Source organism: Centropristis striata, chromosome 1 (genome assembly GCF_030273125.1).
Source record: "Centropristis striata isolate RG_2023a ecotype Rhode Island chromosome 1, C.striata_1.0, whole genome shotgun sequence".
Lineage (NCBI taxonomy): Eukaryota > Metazoa > Chordata > Actinopteri > Perciformes > Serranidae > Centropristis > Centropristis striata.
In genome coordinates, this window is record NC_081517.1 from 14,880,875 (window position 1) to 14,894,465 (window position 13,591).

Below are 13,591 nucleotides of genomic sequence, written 5' to 3' on the forward strand. Positions count from 1 at the left end.
ACTTGATGTTGTTGAATTTCGGTATAGCTTGTCATTACAGAACAAAATCATAACATTCAACTAACACCTAAAAACAAACTTTTGTGATAATTGCAGATGTTTGCAAAGAAACAATTCTTTTTGTAAAAAAAAGTATATTAAATAAAATTAGTTTTGGATCTTTTCTTTGTTTCCACACACACTTACCTTTCCTTGTGTAAGTCTGTCCCTGTTGAGCAGATACACAGCATTGTCCACAGCCACCAGGCTGACATTTGCCCCTGGATCTCCTCTGACCCGGAAATTAAAGCCCTTTCCAGGACTGTATTTTCGAATTGTGCCATCCACCGGCCCAACTTTGAGCTGTAAGACAGTTTAAATTTAAATGTATTGGAACAGAAAAAATCCTAATTTACTAGTTGTTTTGTAAGTGTAACTGATAAGATCAAATTTAGGATAAAGCTGGCATTTTCCTGTTCTTTAAATTGTTAGAAAACCAACAATGTGTTCGTCTGTCTTTTAATACATTTTTGCTTGCTTTCAGATGCCATGTATCTTAACTATGTTTGCAAAAAACTGTAAGCTGCTGTAGTGACCTCAGAGACGGAGCTGATCACTCACCCCACCAACACAGGAATCTACCACATCCACCCAGATAGAGTCCGACACCACCTCCTCCTCCCGCGACCAGGGAATACTGAAGAATGCCACGAAACGGAACGATGGCATCATGTCCGGGGTGACCGTCAGTCCAACACTGGTGACCAGCTGACCCGTCACATCCACACGCTCACCCACTATGATTTTGCCTTTATTCAGCACCTGAGAGATTTAGGGAGATTTTTTTTATGATTTGCTGGTTCTACTTTTAGTTCTTTCTAAAAATCCATGTGAATTGGAAATCTACTGTACTGGACATGTAATGTTGTGTTCTTGTCTCACCAGGTAGGTGATGTGTTTAATGTGCTGTCTGTGGGTCTCGTCTGCAGGATTGATTCTCAGCTTCAGGGACAGACTCTCTCCGACAGACACCATGTTTTTCCCTGCAGAGATGTACAGGTAGTTCTGGTGGCGGGTGTTAAAGGTGCGGTACGGTTGAACAATGATTTGTTGTTTGGCCTGCTGGTCTGGTCTCAGGCCAGCCTGCACCGTCTCAACCTGAGGAACAGACACAATAGAAAAAGAAATATAGGTTATTGACAGTTTCTTTTTTTTGTTATCCCAAAGGTATACAAAAGAAATCAAAAAAGGGAATCTCAGTTTGAAAAAATGTTTTAACGCCAAGATCAAAAGTAACCTTTATCTATCTGGCATATGACATCAGCAATTACAAAATAATGTCAAAACCACCTTTGCATATTTAGGGAAAAAAATTTTTTCCTGCCATCTCTGCCAACTAGTTGCTGCTCATGAAGTCAGAAAATAATGAAAACTGACCAATTTTTCAGAGCCCAATGTGATGCATGTAGCAGCTTGTTTGAACCAAAAATGCTCCAACAAACAATTTTCTGTAATTTAAAGCAAATAAAAACTGAAAAACCTTAACATCATATTAAATGAGTTCCTGGAACCAGCAAATTTGGAGCATTTTTGCTTGAAATGTCTTTTTTGATTATGATTTCAGTTAATCATAAGGAAATATTAGATTTGATCCCAAGGTTTTCAATGGTGCAAAAATAGGGAAATGTCTCAAAAATGATTCACAACACAAATAGAATATTTCTATTTGGTGCAATGGTGCAGCCTTTGCTATCATGGTATTTTAGATTTTGATATTAAGCCCAATATGAGCATCATAAAGCTCTAATGCACTGCTTGAAAAGAGATTTCCAAGAACGGGATTTGAATGAAAATACTATAAAATCAGAGTAAAGAATGGTTTCATTTTATCTGGTGTCTTTGCAATAAAGCATTCACGGAAAATAGAAACTAACAATAGAAAGGTTGAATAATTATGAACCAGAACCAGAGGTAGGAAGAGACTCTGTGAGTACAATGAGAAAGCAGTCACACTAACAGTGATGGTTTGTGGTTGTTGCTCTGCAGGCATGTTGATTGTGGCGGTGGTGGTGCCGGAGGTCACCCGCAGAGGCTCGGCCAGCAGCGTCAGCTTGACCAGGATGTTACGGGCCGGGGAACCGTCGTGGTGGCTCACCTGGATCTGGACAGGTTGGGGAACATTTTTCTCTGTTATATTATACATTTTACTGTTTTTCAATCATAGTGATTAGCAGAAGGACACAGAAGATACAGTTTGTTTTTTAAACAAGACAGATATATATAACAGACAAATATATATGAATAGTAGATTGGTCCTTACTGTCAGATCCAGAGGCAGGCCCGCCTTGAAGTACTTTGGTACGGCTCTAAAGGATACAACATATGGAGACTCCACTATTTTAATGCCAGTCTTCTCTGCTTCAACCAGGTCGCTGCCTGAACAGGAGGAAAAATAGGGTCAAACAGCACCAATAACCACAAACATGAATCATTTCAGGAAACTAGACTCAAAGGTTCCAGTGATATTTTGATGTTTTATACCATGTTGCTGTATTGTCTTACAGTTCCAACAGGGAAATTTCAATGTTTCAATTGTTTCATGTTTTAATGCAGCGTCTTGTTGTTTGTGGAGACCTTGCTGTTGGTTTAAAGTGTTTGATGTCTTCAGTTTGTCCAAGGGGCTAAAGGTCATGTTGATATGTGTCTGAACCCAAGTTACATGTGGAAATGTTTAGATGACCCAATCGACCTGCCTTCTACAGTGATACATTAAACCGTCTGTTTACAACATTTTGAAGACTTTGGTCTGACTAGGATCAGAGCAAACACAAACAGAAACGATTATAGGCAGCAGAACACTACACAGCCCACATCACAGTTTGTTTAAAGTCCTTTCACTGATCCCTACACTGAACAAAAATATGAACGCCGCATGTCAAATTTTAGTTTTTTTATTAACATCAGGGTTATGCAATATATGAAGCGAATCAAAATTTATTTTTGTTAAAGACTAATATTCAGATCAACATCTTGATATTGGCATCTGCAAAGGGTGACAATCCTTTGAACACGTTGGGGGTCAGGTTGAAGAAATTGAATGTTCAATATCTTGTGTGTCACCATTTGCATTTCTCAGAGCAACACATCTACTTCATGGAGTTGATCAGGTTTCTATCGTGGCCTGTGGAATGTTATTCCATTCTTCCCGGAGAGCCACACAGAGCTGGAGCACATTATCCAGGACTGGAACACGGTCGCGGACACATCGATCCAGAACAGCCCAAAGATGCTCTATAGGCGATATGTCTGGCGAATATGAACTCTCAACGGCCTATCGTCCGATAATTAACATTCAGCTGCACAGCGAGCGTTCTGGTAGACGACCCTGCATCCAGCAGCCAATGGCACGTTACTGCATGACCTGAGACATCTGAGGCATGATGACTTATGACAACATTTGACATTTTGGGGTGGCCTTTATTGTCCCCAGTATAAGGAGTGTCTGGGTACTGCTCATTCTGTCTGATCACCGTCTGGAAATGCCACACCCATGTACTGAGTGAAATCACTGCATCACTGAGCAAATGCTCACTGACAGAGAGATGGATTAAAAATGTTACACAAATCAGGAGAAATGATCCTATTGTACAAGTAAAAGTCAGCATATGTTCATTTAGAGTTGTTAACTCCATGTGGGATCAATATTTGACATGTGTTCAGTATATGTTCTTTGAACTTTGGCTCAGCTATAAGGCCCAAATCCAAATTTCCTATCTCAATTAAAAATACATCACTGTATAGCATGTTGTCTGTTAATTCAATAAATAACACGTTGCATGCAAGACAACTCCTGGTACCAGCACTTCCAGGTCTCCCTGCATGCACTTTCAAGCCTCTGCAGATGATCCAGAATGTGGCAGTGCATCTGGTCTTCAACCAACCCAAAAAAGCACATGTCACCCTGCTGCTCATATCCCTGCACTAGAGTGGGAATCACCAGAGGCCCCACGATACGATTTTAATATGGTATGGTGAGTACTGCAATATAATATATTGCAATTTAACTGTTTAACTGTATTTTGTGTCCACAAAATTAAATTAAATCAAGAATTGTTTTGTCAAATAAAAGAAAATTCTCAGTCTATTCATCTCACTTCAGTCTTTTTATTTCTCCACAATGAGAGTCAAACCCACAGACTGACCTACAAAGTATTCAAGTCAAACTGAACTGAACTGATATCAAACATGTATGGACGACAACAACTGCAGCATTTTATCAAACGTTTCTCAACTTTAAGCTTCACTGCTCTGAATTTTTTTTTAATGAAACATAAATAAAAGCCGAACCCTGCATCGTTATTTCGACAACTTCCCGACATGATATCCCAAAAAGAGCACATGGTCTAAATCTTCTAGTTTCATATGATACCAGTATCTCCAGTATATTTCTAAAGGTGGAGAGGTGCACTATCAAGATGTTCGAGCCCATCTTGAAATACCCAGATCATCCGCAGTGGACGGCTCCTCTCTCTCTGTTGCAGGACGGAGAGATTCAAATGATCCTTACAGCCAGCCCTACAGCCTTCAGGCTGTCTCATTCTTCAAGAGCTAACAGACTAACTCAATTTCCCCTCGGGGATAAGTAAAGTAATTTTGATTTGATTTGATTTAAAAGTGCACAATGTTGAATCGCTAAATATCAATACTTGGCGGCCATGAATCGATATATCGCCATGCAAAATATTCCAATTCTATACTGTATCAATTTTTTTCCCCACCTCTACCCTGCACAGTGGCTCCCAGCTGCTGCATCAAATTCAAATCCCTGACACTTCCTTACAAATCAGCAACTAACTCAGCTCCATGAACTCCTTCATTCAGGTCCACACACCCTCCCACCCAGAACTATAAGTCACAAGCCAGACTCTTCTCCTCTGTAGTTCCCTGATGGAGGAACAGAACTCCATCTGATCTGCTGAGTCCCTGTCAATCTTTAAGAAGAGATTAAAGACCCAGATCTTTACAGAAAACCCTCTTACATCGGCATGGATGATGGGGAATGAAAATCAAATAGAGAGGACAAAAGCACTGTTTGCACGCACTTTGTACAGAGCCTGATTGCAAGTACGTCCAATTGGACTAAGTCAGCGTTTCTCAAACTGAGGCTTGCCAAGGGGGGGCAATGTCGGGCAATGTGAACAATGATTAACCACCAAAATCCAAGACGAGAAAGTATGACGGCGCGTATCTCAGTCTTCAGGATTCATGGCGAATGAGGTGGGAGATGAAGAAAGACCTTTTTGTGTTGTGTCTCAAAACTCTGGCAGCGGACAATATGAAACCAAATTGTTTGAAAACAGTTTGAAGAGATACTTAGACTCCAATCATGTCAGTAAGCCACTCAAGTTTTTTAAGAGGAAACTTTGTGAATACTGTAAGCAGGAAAAATGGCTTAAAAAGCATATATTCTACTTTTATTTGGAAAAGTATTGTCTCAGGGAGAAATCTCATACATGTATTGTTCTATTGATTAGATATTTGCTTGTGTTGTATGTACTCTCAGAGTTTTGTAGCTTTGGATAAAAGTGTCTGCTAAATGAAGTTGTAACATTGTAACACTGTTAAAAGTTTATATTAAATAACCACATGGTAAGGCCTACTTTTTGTATACCCCACTGTGAATTAAATACTTGACGAATAAAAAGTATTGAATATTTTTCTCATTTATTCAAAGTAAATCGGACAAATGAACAGTATTGGGTGAAATTATAGAGAAAAAATAAACATTTCCAGCTTTACACTGAATATGAGATCAATCAACATTTGGGTTCCAATATTATGCAGAGAGAACCCTGTCCTGAGCTGCTGCCCTGTTGTTTTCTGGGTAATGGAGCTTAAAGGCCAGAGAAGCTTGTAACTGGAAGAAGCTGATGCAACAAAACTCTGTAAGCTTTTATAATGGGGAATAATTTGTCAAAGGATTGTATTTTTACTGTTTTTCCCCTGTGTACCCACTGGCATGAAGTTCTTACCTGACTTGGTGAGCACAGAGGCCTTAACATACACAGAGTTTCCCACCAAAGATCTGATGTTTGGGTAAGCTGTCTTGATCTCCTCCATGCTCAGTCTGATGACTCCACCGTTCAGCTGCAGGAGAACAAGAATACACAAAGTGATTCAACAAAACATCCAACAGAAATCTACTTACTTAAACTTATGTTTATACCACAGTCTACTTCCTCTCCTGAAAAAGGCTGCGAGATGTGTTTACTTGTGATGACTTAGACTTTTTTGTTGAACTGCTATTTCCAAGTTAAAAACTTGTACATTTTCATGCACATTTCTTTTTAAACCAAATATCTCTTTCTTAGAGTTGACTCTGGGGAATGTTGTGCAAAACATACTGTTTGCTTCACACCAAACATGTAAAGAAGCTTAATAACAAAGAACGCAACATAAAGATAATGCTGAGGAGAACCAGAGAGTTGTAGTATCAGCGGAGATTATGATATATCTCACAAATGTGATTTTATGAGAGTATTTTTGGGACGGAGCAGTGACCTACATCTGACACCTGCTTCACCCCAGGCAACCTTCTCATCTCTTGGTTGATCATCACTCCGAACACTACATAGGCCGTCCCCTGGACCGGCTCCCCGTATAGGTACCTAAAAACACAACCACAAGTCAGCAGGTATCATTCATTCATTATTATATACTTAAAAATTCCAGTAGAATATCTTTAAAGTGTGTTTCTGTCGTCAGATATCATGAATCTGTTAATGTGTCTGTTCCTGTGGTTTCAGTATGTCTTTGCAAAAGATTCTCTGCACCTCCTGACTTCTTCAGAGGCTAGTTTAGTCAGACAGTTCAATCAGTAATATTGTAAGTTAAGGTTCACCTTAAGGAGCTACTGAATTAATATGGCCAGAAGGGGTTTAATAGTGTCACAACAAGCATGTGTGTGTGTGTGTGTGTGTGTGTGTGTGAGAGAGAGCGTGTTAGACTGACCTGGCTGTGATCTCTACAATCACTTCATTGTCTTCCAGGTCGATGAAGGTCTTTCTGGGCGTCAGGGTGACATTGAAGGCAGGCAGCACTGAAACAAAACACGGCAGTAAAATACTACATAACTGTCTTGGACATTTAGAGAACATTTCCAAAACTCCTTTTCCAAAATGTGACATGTGTTAGTTTCAGAAATGGTGATGAACTCAAGACAAAATACTCTCTAATGTGAGAGAAAGGGAAAACTGAATTTATGAGCAGAAGTGAGCACAGTTGAACTTGGCGTACCGTATTTCTTCACTTCGAACTGGGAGGTGAACGTGTTCTGCTTCCAGTGGTCGAACTTTGCAGTCAGTATCCATTTTCCTTCACTGTCGAGGACATGCAGTCAGGATTGTTTGTAAATAATTTTGTGCCTCTCTATTTTGTATTTTTTGTAATATTTAAGCAGAAGTGAAAACTTGGAGCTGTTTGTGGCACTACAGGAAAGTTAGTAAGATTCACCCTCTGGTGACCATGAAAGTCTGTTAAAAATAGTATATCAGCAAAATGGTGGTGGATCCAAAGAGCCAAATTAGGGCTAAATTATGATCCCTGAAATGACTTCATATACGTCGTACCGTGGTCAAGACAGTTGGTGTTTTTATATTGTTCTGGATTTTAACTTAATTTTACCTTGAAGGTCCCACGCCTTACATTGTAAAAAGCAGTGGTGGAAGAAGTAGTTACATTCCTTACTTAAGTAAAAGTACTAATACCACACTGTGAAATTACTCCATTACCAGTAAAAGTCCTGCATTCAAAACACTGAAGTAAAAGTAAAGTATCAGCATCAAAATGTACTTAAAGTATCAAATGTAAAAGTACTCGTTATGCAGAATGGACCCATTCAGATTGTTTCATATATTCTGAATATATTATTACATTATTTGTATTGATGCATTTATGTAAGCAGTGTTTTAATTTCAAGTGAGGTACAAGTACCTAAAACATTTAAAAGTATTTGAGTAAAAAGTGACATTTCCATGTCTTATTTTTTATTACAACGCAGGTCCAGGTATCAAAAGGCTCACAGAGAGATGCACCTAGCCTTATTAGATTAGGTGCAAGTATTGACTGCTGAGATGCCCAACAGCTAAAGCAATTGTTTTGTATAAATGTGAAGCAGAATGGCTGTAAAAAAAATGTGAATGCTACATGCTACATTTAAACATGTGAGCAGTGGAAGTTGAAAGAGGCGTCAAATATCTTACTTGACAATTTCAGAGAGAGTAAAAGTGTCAGAATAGATGCCATTAATAGCTCTCCTGTTGATATGTTTCACCACCACACCGTCTGGATTCTGAAACACACACGCAAACATTTAAATTAATATGGCCTATTATTCAACAGGATATAAAAGAGATATTACTATAACTCATGACCCAATGTGCACACAGCATTGCACCTGCAGAACATCTGAAACATGTTCATGTTCATTATGTTTTGAACCCTTTTGTGCTCCTCTTTCATATCTCAACATTTATAATAAGATGTCACACTTACTACGGCTGCATCTAATGATCCTTTTCATTATTCCATTCACCTTAAGGTCTATAAAAGGTGGAAAAAATGAGCCTTAGAGTTTCTTAAACCCCTATGTCAGACTCAGACAGTCTAAACCCCAGATATGTTTATTTTACAATAAGATAAAACAGAAAAAAGCAGCAAATCTCCAGATGACTGAACAAGAGAATCAATTAATGGACTTATTATTAATTTGTTTACCTGAATTTCGATTGTGATGGAGCTGCTAAAGGCTTTAAAGGACGGAGTGGATGTGAAGGTTCTGAACCGAACTGGATAGAGAGAGAGAGAGAGAGAGAGAGAGAGAGAGAGAGAGAGAAATAAAATACTCAAAATAAACTTTACATGATATGTATATTAGTGCAACATTACTCAGGCGTATTTTGATATTATTACTACTATAGTTCTTCTTGTTCTTTTCTGTGACCACTACATCTGCTACTGCCATTACTTTTACCAATATCACTGCTAATGTTACCTCAACTTTTATGCTGGAAAGACAAAATATGCTTTGCATTAATTATATATATTTTTAAACTTTAAAATCTGATCAACCAAACTGAATCAGCAGTTTTAAACAGATTCGAATGATGGTCTTCCATATCCAAGTTTTTATTTTGCAGTTATGTTTGGTTTGTGACATTTGTGCAATCCTTATCTTTGTGTCTCACCAGTTTCTCCGGGGTTATAGATGGGTTTGTCCGTCTGGACAAAGATGTATCCGGAGTGAAAGGACACCATCAGGATCCTCTCCTCTGAGTGGTAGCTCCCAAAGTTCACCTTCAGGTACACAAACTTGTTCTTTTTCTCATCACGATTCAAACGATCCGAGGGAAGCTGAGATGAAATGAGATTGAGATGCAGGTTGTTGATTCAGCATTAGGAACTTCAGTCTAGTCAAGCCATTTTAAATGGGAGAACCGTACTAAAGCAGAGGGAAAATCTCTTCTCTCAGAATATATGTTCTTATATGTACTGGTATCAGTTTTAGTCATATTTATACAAAAATATCTTAGTTTTTCAAATTCCGGATGAACAACAAAAAGCTGAATGAGGTTGTATTTTTCAATTCCGATCTGTGCAATCCATTTAAAGTTGATTTGAATGTTTGATTCAAAACATTTTCAGCAATGCCAAGCTAATTAATAAAATACATATATAGGTTGGGTGCAGTGGTGGAATGTTACTAAGTACATTTACTCAAGTATTGTACTCGTGTAAAATTTTGAGGTACTTGTACTTTACTTGAGTATTTCCATTTAATGTAACTTTATATTTCTACTTCACTACATTTTAAGGTAAATATTGTACTTTTTAGTCCACTACATTTGGCTGACCGCTTTAGTTACTTTTGACATGAAAATCATGATAAATTTAAAGTGATAAGATGTTGTTGTTTTTTTTAATTAAACCTCATAATAGTATATTAAGTAGTTAAAATGACAGCTATCATGAGGAAATTATATATATAATATATATATAAAATAAAATAAATAAAATATATAAAACAACAAATCTGAGTGGGAGATTCTGCATAACATTACTTTTTTAAACTTTAAGTACATTTTGATACTGATACTTTTGTACTTTTACTTCAGTAAGTTTTGAATGCAGGACTTTTACTTGTAGTGGAGTAATTTCACAGTGTGGTATTAGTAATTTTACTGAAGTAAGGGATCTGAATACTTTTTCCACCACTGGTTGAGTGCTGGGAGGAGGGCTACCTAATTCAAACAGTGAATCATTTCAGATATGAAGAGAAAATGTTGCTCAAAGAGCTTTACAGACTGACACATTTGAAAAGAAAACAGGACGAAAGTAGTGATGAGTTTCTCTATGAAGCATGTGCATACAGTGGCTGTAATTTTCTCATTCTTTTCCAGAAAACTGCCCAGACCCTGACGAGTCACCTGTATGGTCTTGAGAACGTGGTATCCATTCTCCAGATTGAGTGTGACAGAGTCCTGGAGGAGACTTGTGGTCTTAGTGAAGTCCACGATGGAGATGGAGACAGTGACGGGTGAGGACACGCTGTCTGCCTGTAGGTAGATGTTCTCCTGACTGTCTGCCCTCAGCAGGTCTGGAGCCAGCAGCGTGAACCTGCAGGGAAAACACCACAACATGAACAGGAAGTGGTCAATAACTAGGTAGGTACTGCCAGAACTTTAAGATCTACTAACACTACTATTACATGCAAAAATCAAAGCATACAATTAGAAATAAACTTCCCAATAATAAATCAATATTTACTTTGGTTAAAATAGATCCCTGTGCATGATCGCTACCATACTGCTGCTCTTCAAATCTTTAATAGTAAAAAAAACTATTCTTATGCTTCCAGAGCAGAATCATATCCCTGGCAGTGTGGAAAATGCTTTAAAATCTGACTTTATGTTAAGACATAAAAATTCACAGAAAATACATTTTAACAGTTAACTAAATGAATTTTCACGAGGAGTTGTCCATTATCTCGGACCTTCAAAGGTGACACCACATAAATTAGGAACTCCAATATGTGATGTGAGTCTCAAATATAAGGGGCCGCATAGGCCGTAATTCATTCTTCGTAAAATTGTGAATGTGAGAGGTAAAACTGTGTATGTGATAGGTAGAACTGTGTATGTTTGAGGTAAAACTGTGAATGTGAGAGGTAAAACTGTGAATGTGAGAGGTAAAACTGTGTATGTGATAGGTAGAACTGTGTATGTTTGAGGTAAAACTGTGAATGTGAGAGGTAAAACTGTGAATGTGAGAGGTAAAACTGCGAATTTAAGAGGTAAAACTGTATATGTTTGAGGTAAAACTGTGAATGTGAGAGGTAAAACTGCGAATTTAAGAGGTAAAACTGTATATGTTTGAGGTAAAACTGTGAATGTGAGAGGTAAAACTGTGAATGTGAGAGGGAAGAATGAATTATGGCCTATACAGCCCCTCAAACTCAAACATGTGATGTTATAAGGTATCAAGTCTTATTTATGGAGAACATAATTATTTGTTTCTTTTCTTTTATACCCAAATGAGGTTTATTATATTGTAGAACATTTTGAAAATGTACTATACTCAAAATATTCACCTCTCTGTGTCTTATAAAAACATTTTTCCCAATGCATTCTCTATGAAACGATGTTTTCTTACTTACTACATTACCACTAAAAACAAACATAACTTAAACTTGATTTTAAAGTTAACAGAAACACAGCAGAGTTTGTGGAAGGCAGGTCAAGAAAGAAAATTGATAAGATGTCAGAAGATAATTTAAAAAACCTAATGTGTCCTTCCATTAGTAGAAAAATTTGGCTCAACTGTTGCAGTAATGGAAACTGTACCTCGGTGCAGTACCATCGACCTTTAGGGGTTGCTTGCTGCAAATAAACAGAACAAGTATTAATTTCAGTCATGACACAGCTGTGCAAATCAAGGAAGAAATAAAATAAACAACATGTGGAATTATAACATGGTATTATAAGTCACATGGTATGGAACAAGGAGGGAGGGAAAGGTCATGTGGAGTTAAAATGCATATTAACACTAAAACAAAGAAAATAAGCAGGAATTAATGTAGTTTTATATGTCATTTTTTAATGTCAAACACAGTATATACTGTGACTAATTAGGCTAAACCAGAAAAAATAATAATTTGGCAATCTTTTACCAAAAAAACAAACAAACAAGCCACAAAAGTAAAAAATAAATAAATAAAATAAGTCCAGTCATTCTAACCCTTGTTCAGATTGTTGTTCATGACTATTTTAATTATATTTTTCATTGTGTTATACTGCAAAAAAAACTGCAGTGCGGAATTAAACACATTTCATCTCAAAATATATATTTTTGTTTGTTGCATGTTTTCTGTCAAAGTCTAGCATTGGTTACTTACTCATGGAGGTTCCAGTATCTGTCTATGGGGGCAAATCTGGGAAGCAACCAGAAATAATAACTTTAGCTGTCAGAGACAAAATGTTGCAGCGGTGTATTTGATCTCTGTGGATACACACATACATAACAGATATTTTTACAGATATAAACTGTCTAACAGTGAGGAGAAAACAGATCAAATACCTTCCTCCCAAGTCAAACTGTCCATTGGAGCGGCAGAGAAACACGAAAAATACAATGTAGTGTAACGTCCACTGAGCCATGTTAACCGACTGGGAGCCTCAGTGGACTGTGGCCACAGGAGAGACGGTCACCTGCTATAAGCTCCAACCAACTCATCAGACACGTACAGTCAGTGGGAGAAGGAGGGGCTGCAGTTTCCGATCAATAACAATGACACAAAAACAAACAGGAAGATGAGGTGAGATTAGATATTCCTTTATTAGTCCCACAACAGGGAAATTTCCAGTGTTACAGCAGTAAAGTGTATGGCAAGAAATAAAAAGAAGCATCAATAAAATAACAAGAAATAGAAACAAGAAATATCAAAAGAATGAACAAATTAAGCAAGAAGAAATATTAGAAACAGTATATACAATAAAGAGTTAAAATTGCACTATTAAATAGAGAAAAATATGTATTGCACAGGGAAATGAATTGTAACTGAAGTATTGATATTGCACATGTTGTGTGTATTATAGTGCAGTTATTGTCAGTTTGGTGTGTGTGTGTGTGTGTGTGTGTGTGTGTGTGTGTGTGTGTGTGTTAGCTCTCCCAAGCTGTGAGGGATCCTTGATTAGAACCCAAAGCTCAGCATGAAAATGTTGAAATTTTTATTTCAGATCCATAAAGGTGAAGGAGATTCCTTGGCTATTTTCAATCCACCCCTATTGAAAAGGAAAACTACATTCCCAACACTTACCTTTAAAAATATTTCAATTCTTATTTCATCTTACCTACATGTCCAAAATGGGTGTTCTATACAGATAAACCTGCCAATGCAAAGTGTATCACCATATCTATTAGTGTAAAAGTATGTTGTCAGGAAAGATGATTGCATTCTAGCAAAACTGGCTTCACACTCATTTTCTTTTTTTTTTTAAATCATGCTTGAATGTTGTCCCAGAGCAGGTCCAACTAGAGGGCATTACCACTGCTACTC

At 37.5% G+C, this 13,591-nt stretch overlaps 1 protein-coding gene across 1 annotated transcript in view; it reads right to left on the reverse strand.

Moving 5' to 3' along the window:
* Positions 1-12,736, reverse strand: part of LOC131971008 (complement C3-like) — a 34,238-nt gene extending 21,502 nt beyond the window's left edge. Inside the window, exons 1-16 of the mRNA XM_059332276.1 lie at positions 12,613-12,736; positions 12,431-12,466; positions 11,880-11,915; positions 10,464-10,653; positions 9,225-9,390; positions 8,755-8,825; positions 8,241-8,329; positions 7,276-7,358; positions 6,991-7,078; positions 6,545-6,647; positions 6,012-6,126; positions 2,300-2,415; positions 1,997-2,140; positions 922-1,137; positions 601-801; positions 187-342 (exon numbers count right to left, since the gene is read on the reverse strand). Coding sequence (XP_059188259.1) covers positions 187-342; positions 601-801; positions 922-1,137; positions 1,997-2,140; positions 2,300-2,415; positions 6,012-6,126; positions 6,545-6,647; positions 6,991-7,078; positions 7,276-7,358; positions 8,241-8,329; positions 8,755-8,825; positions 9,225-9,390; positions 10,464-10,653; positions 11,880-11,915; positions 12,431-12,466; positions 12,613-12,692 — 1,890 coding nt within the window. The 5' untranslated portion in view covers positions 12,693-12,736. The remainder of the gene's footprint in view (positions 1-186; positions 343-600; positions 802-921; positions 1,138-1,996; positions 2,141-2,299; positions 2,416-6,011; positions 6,127-6,544; positions 6,648-6,990; positions 7,079-7,275; positions 7,359-8,240; positions 8,330-8,754; positions 8,826-9,224; positions 9,391-10,463; positions 10,654-11,879; positions 11,916-12,430; positions 12,467-12,612) is intronic.
* Positions 12,737-13,591: the final 855 nt, after the last annotated feature.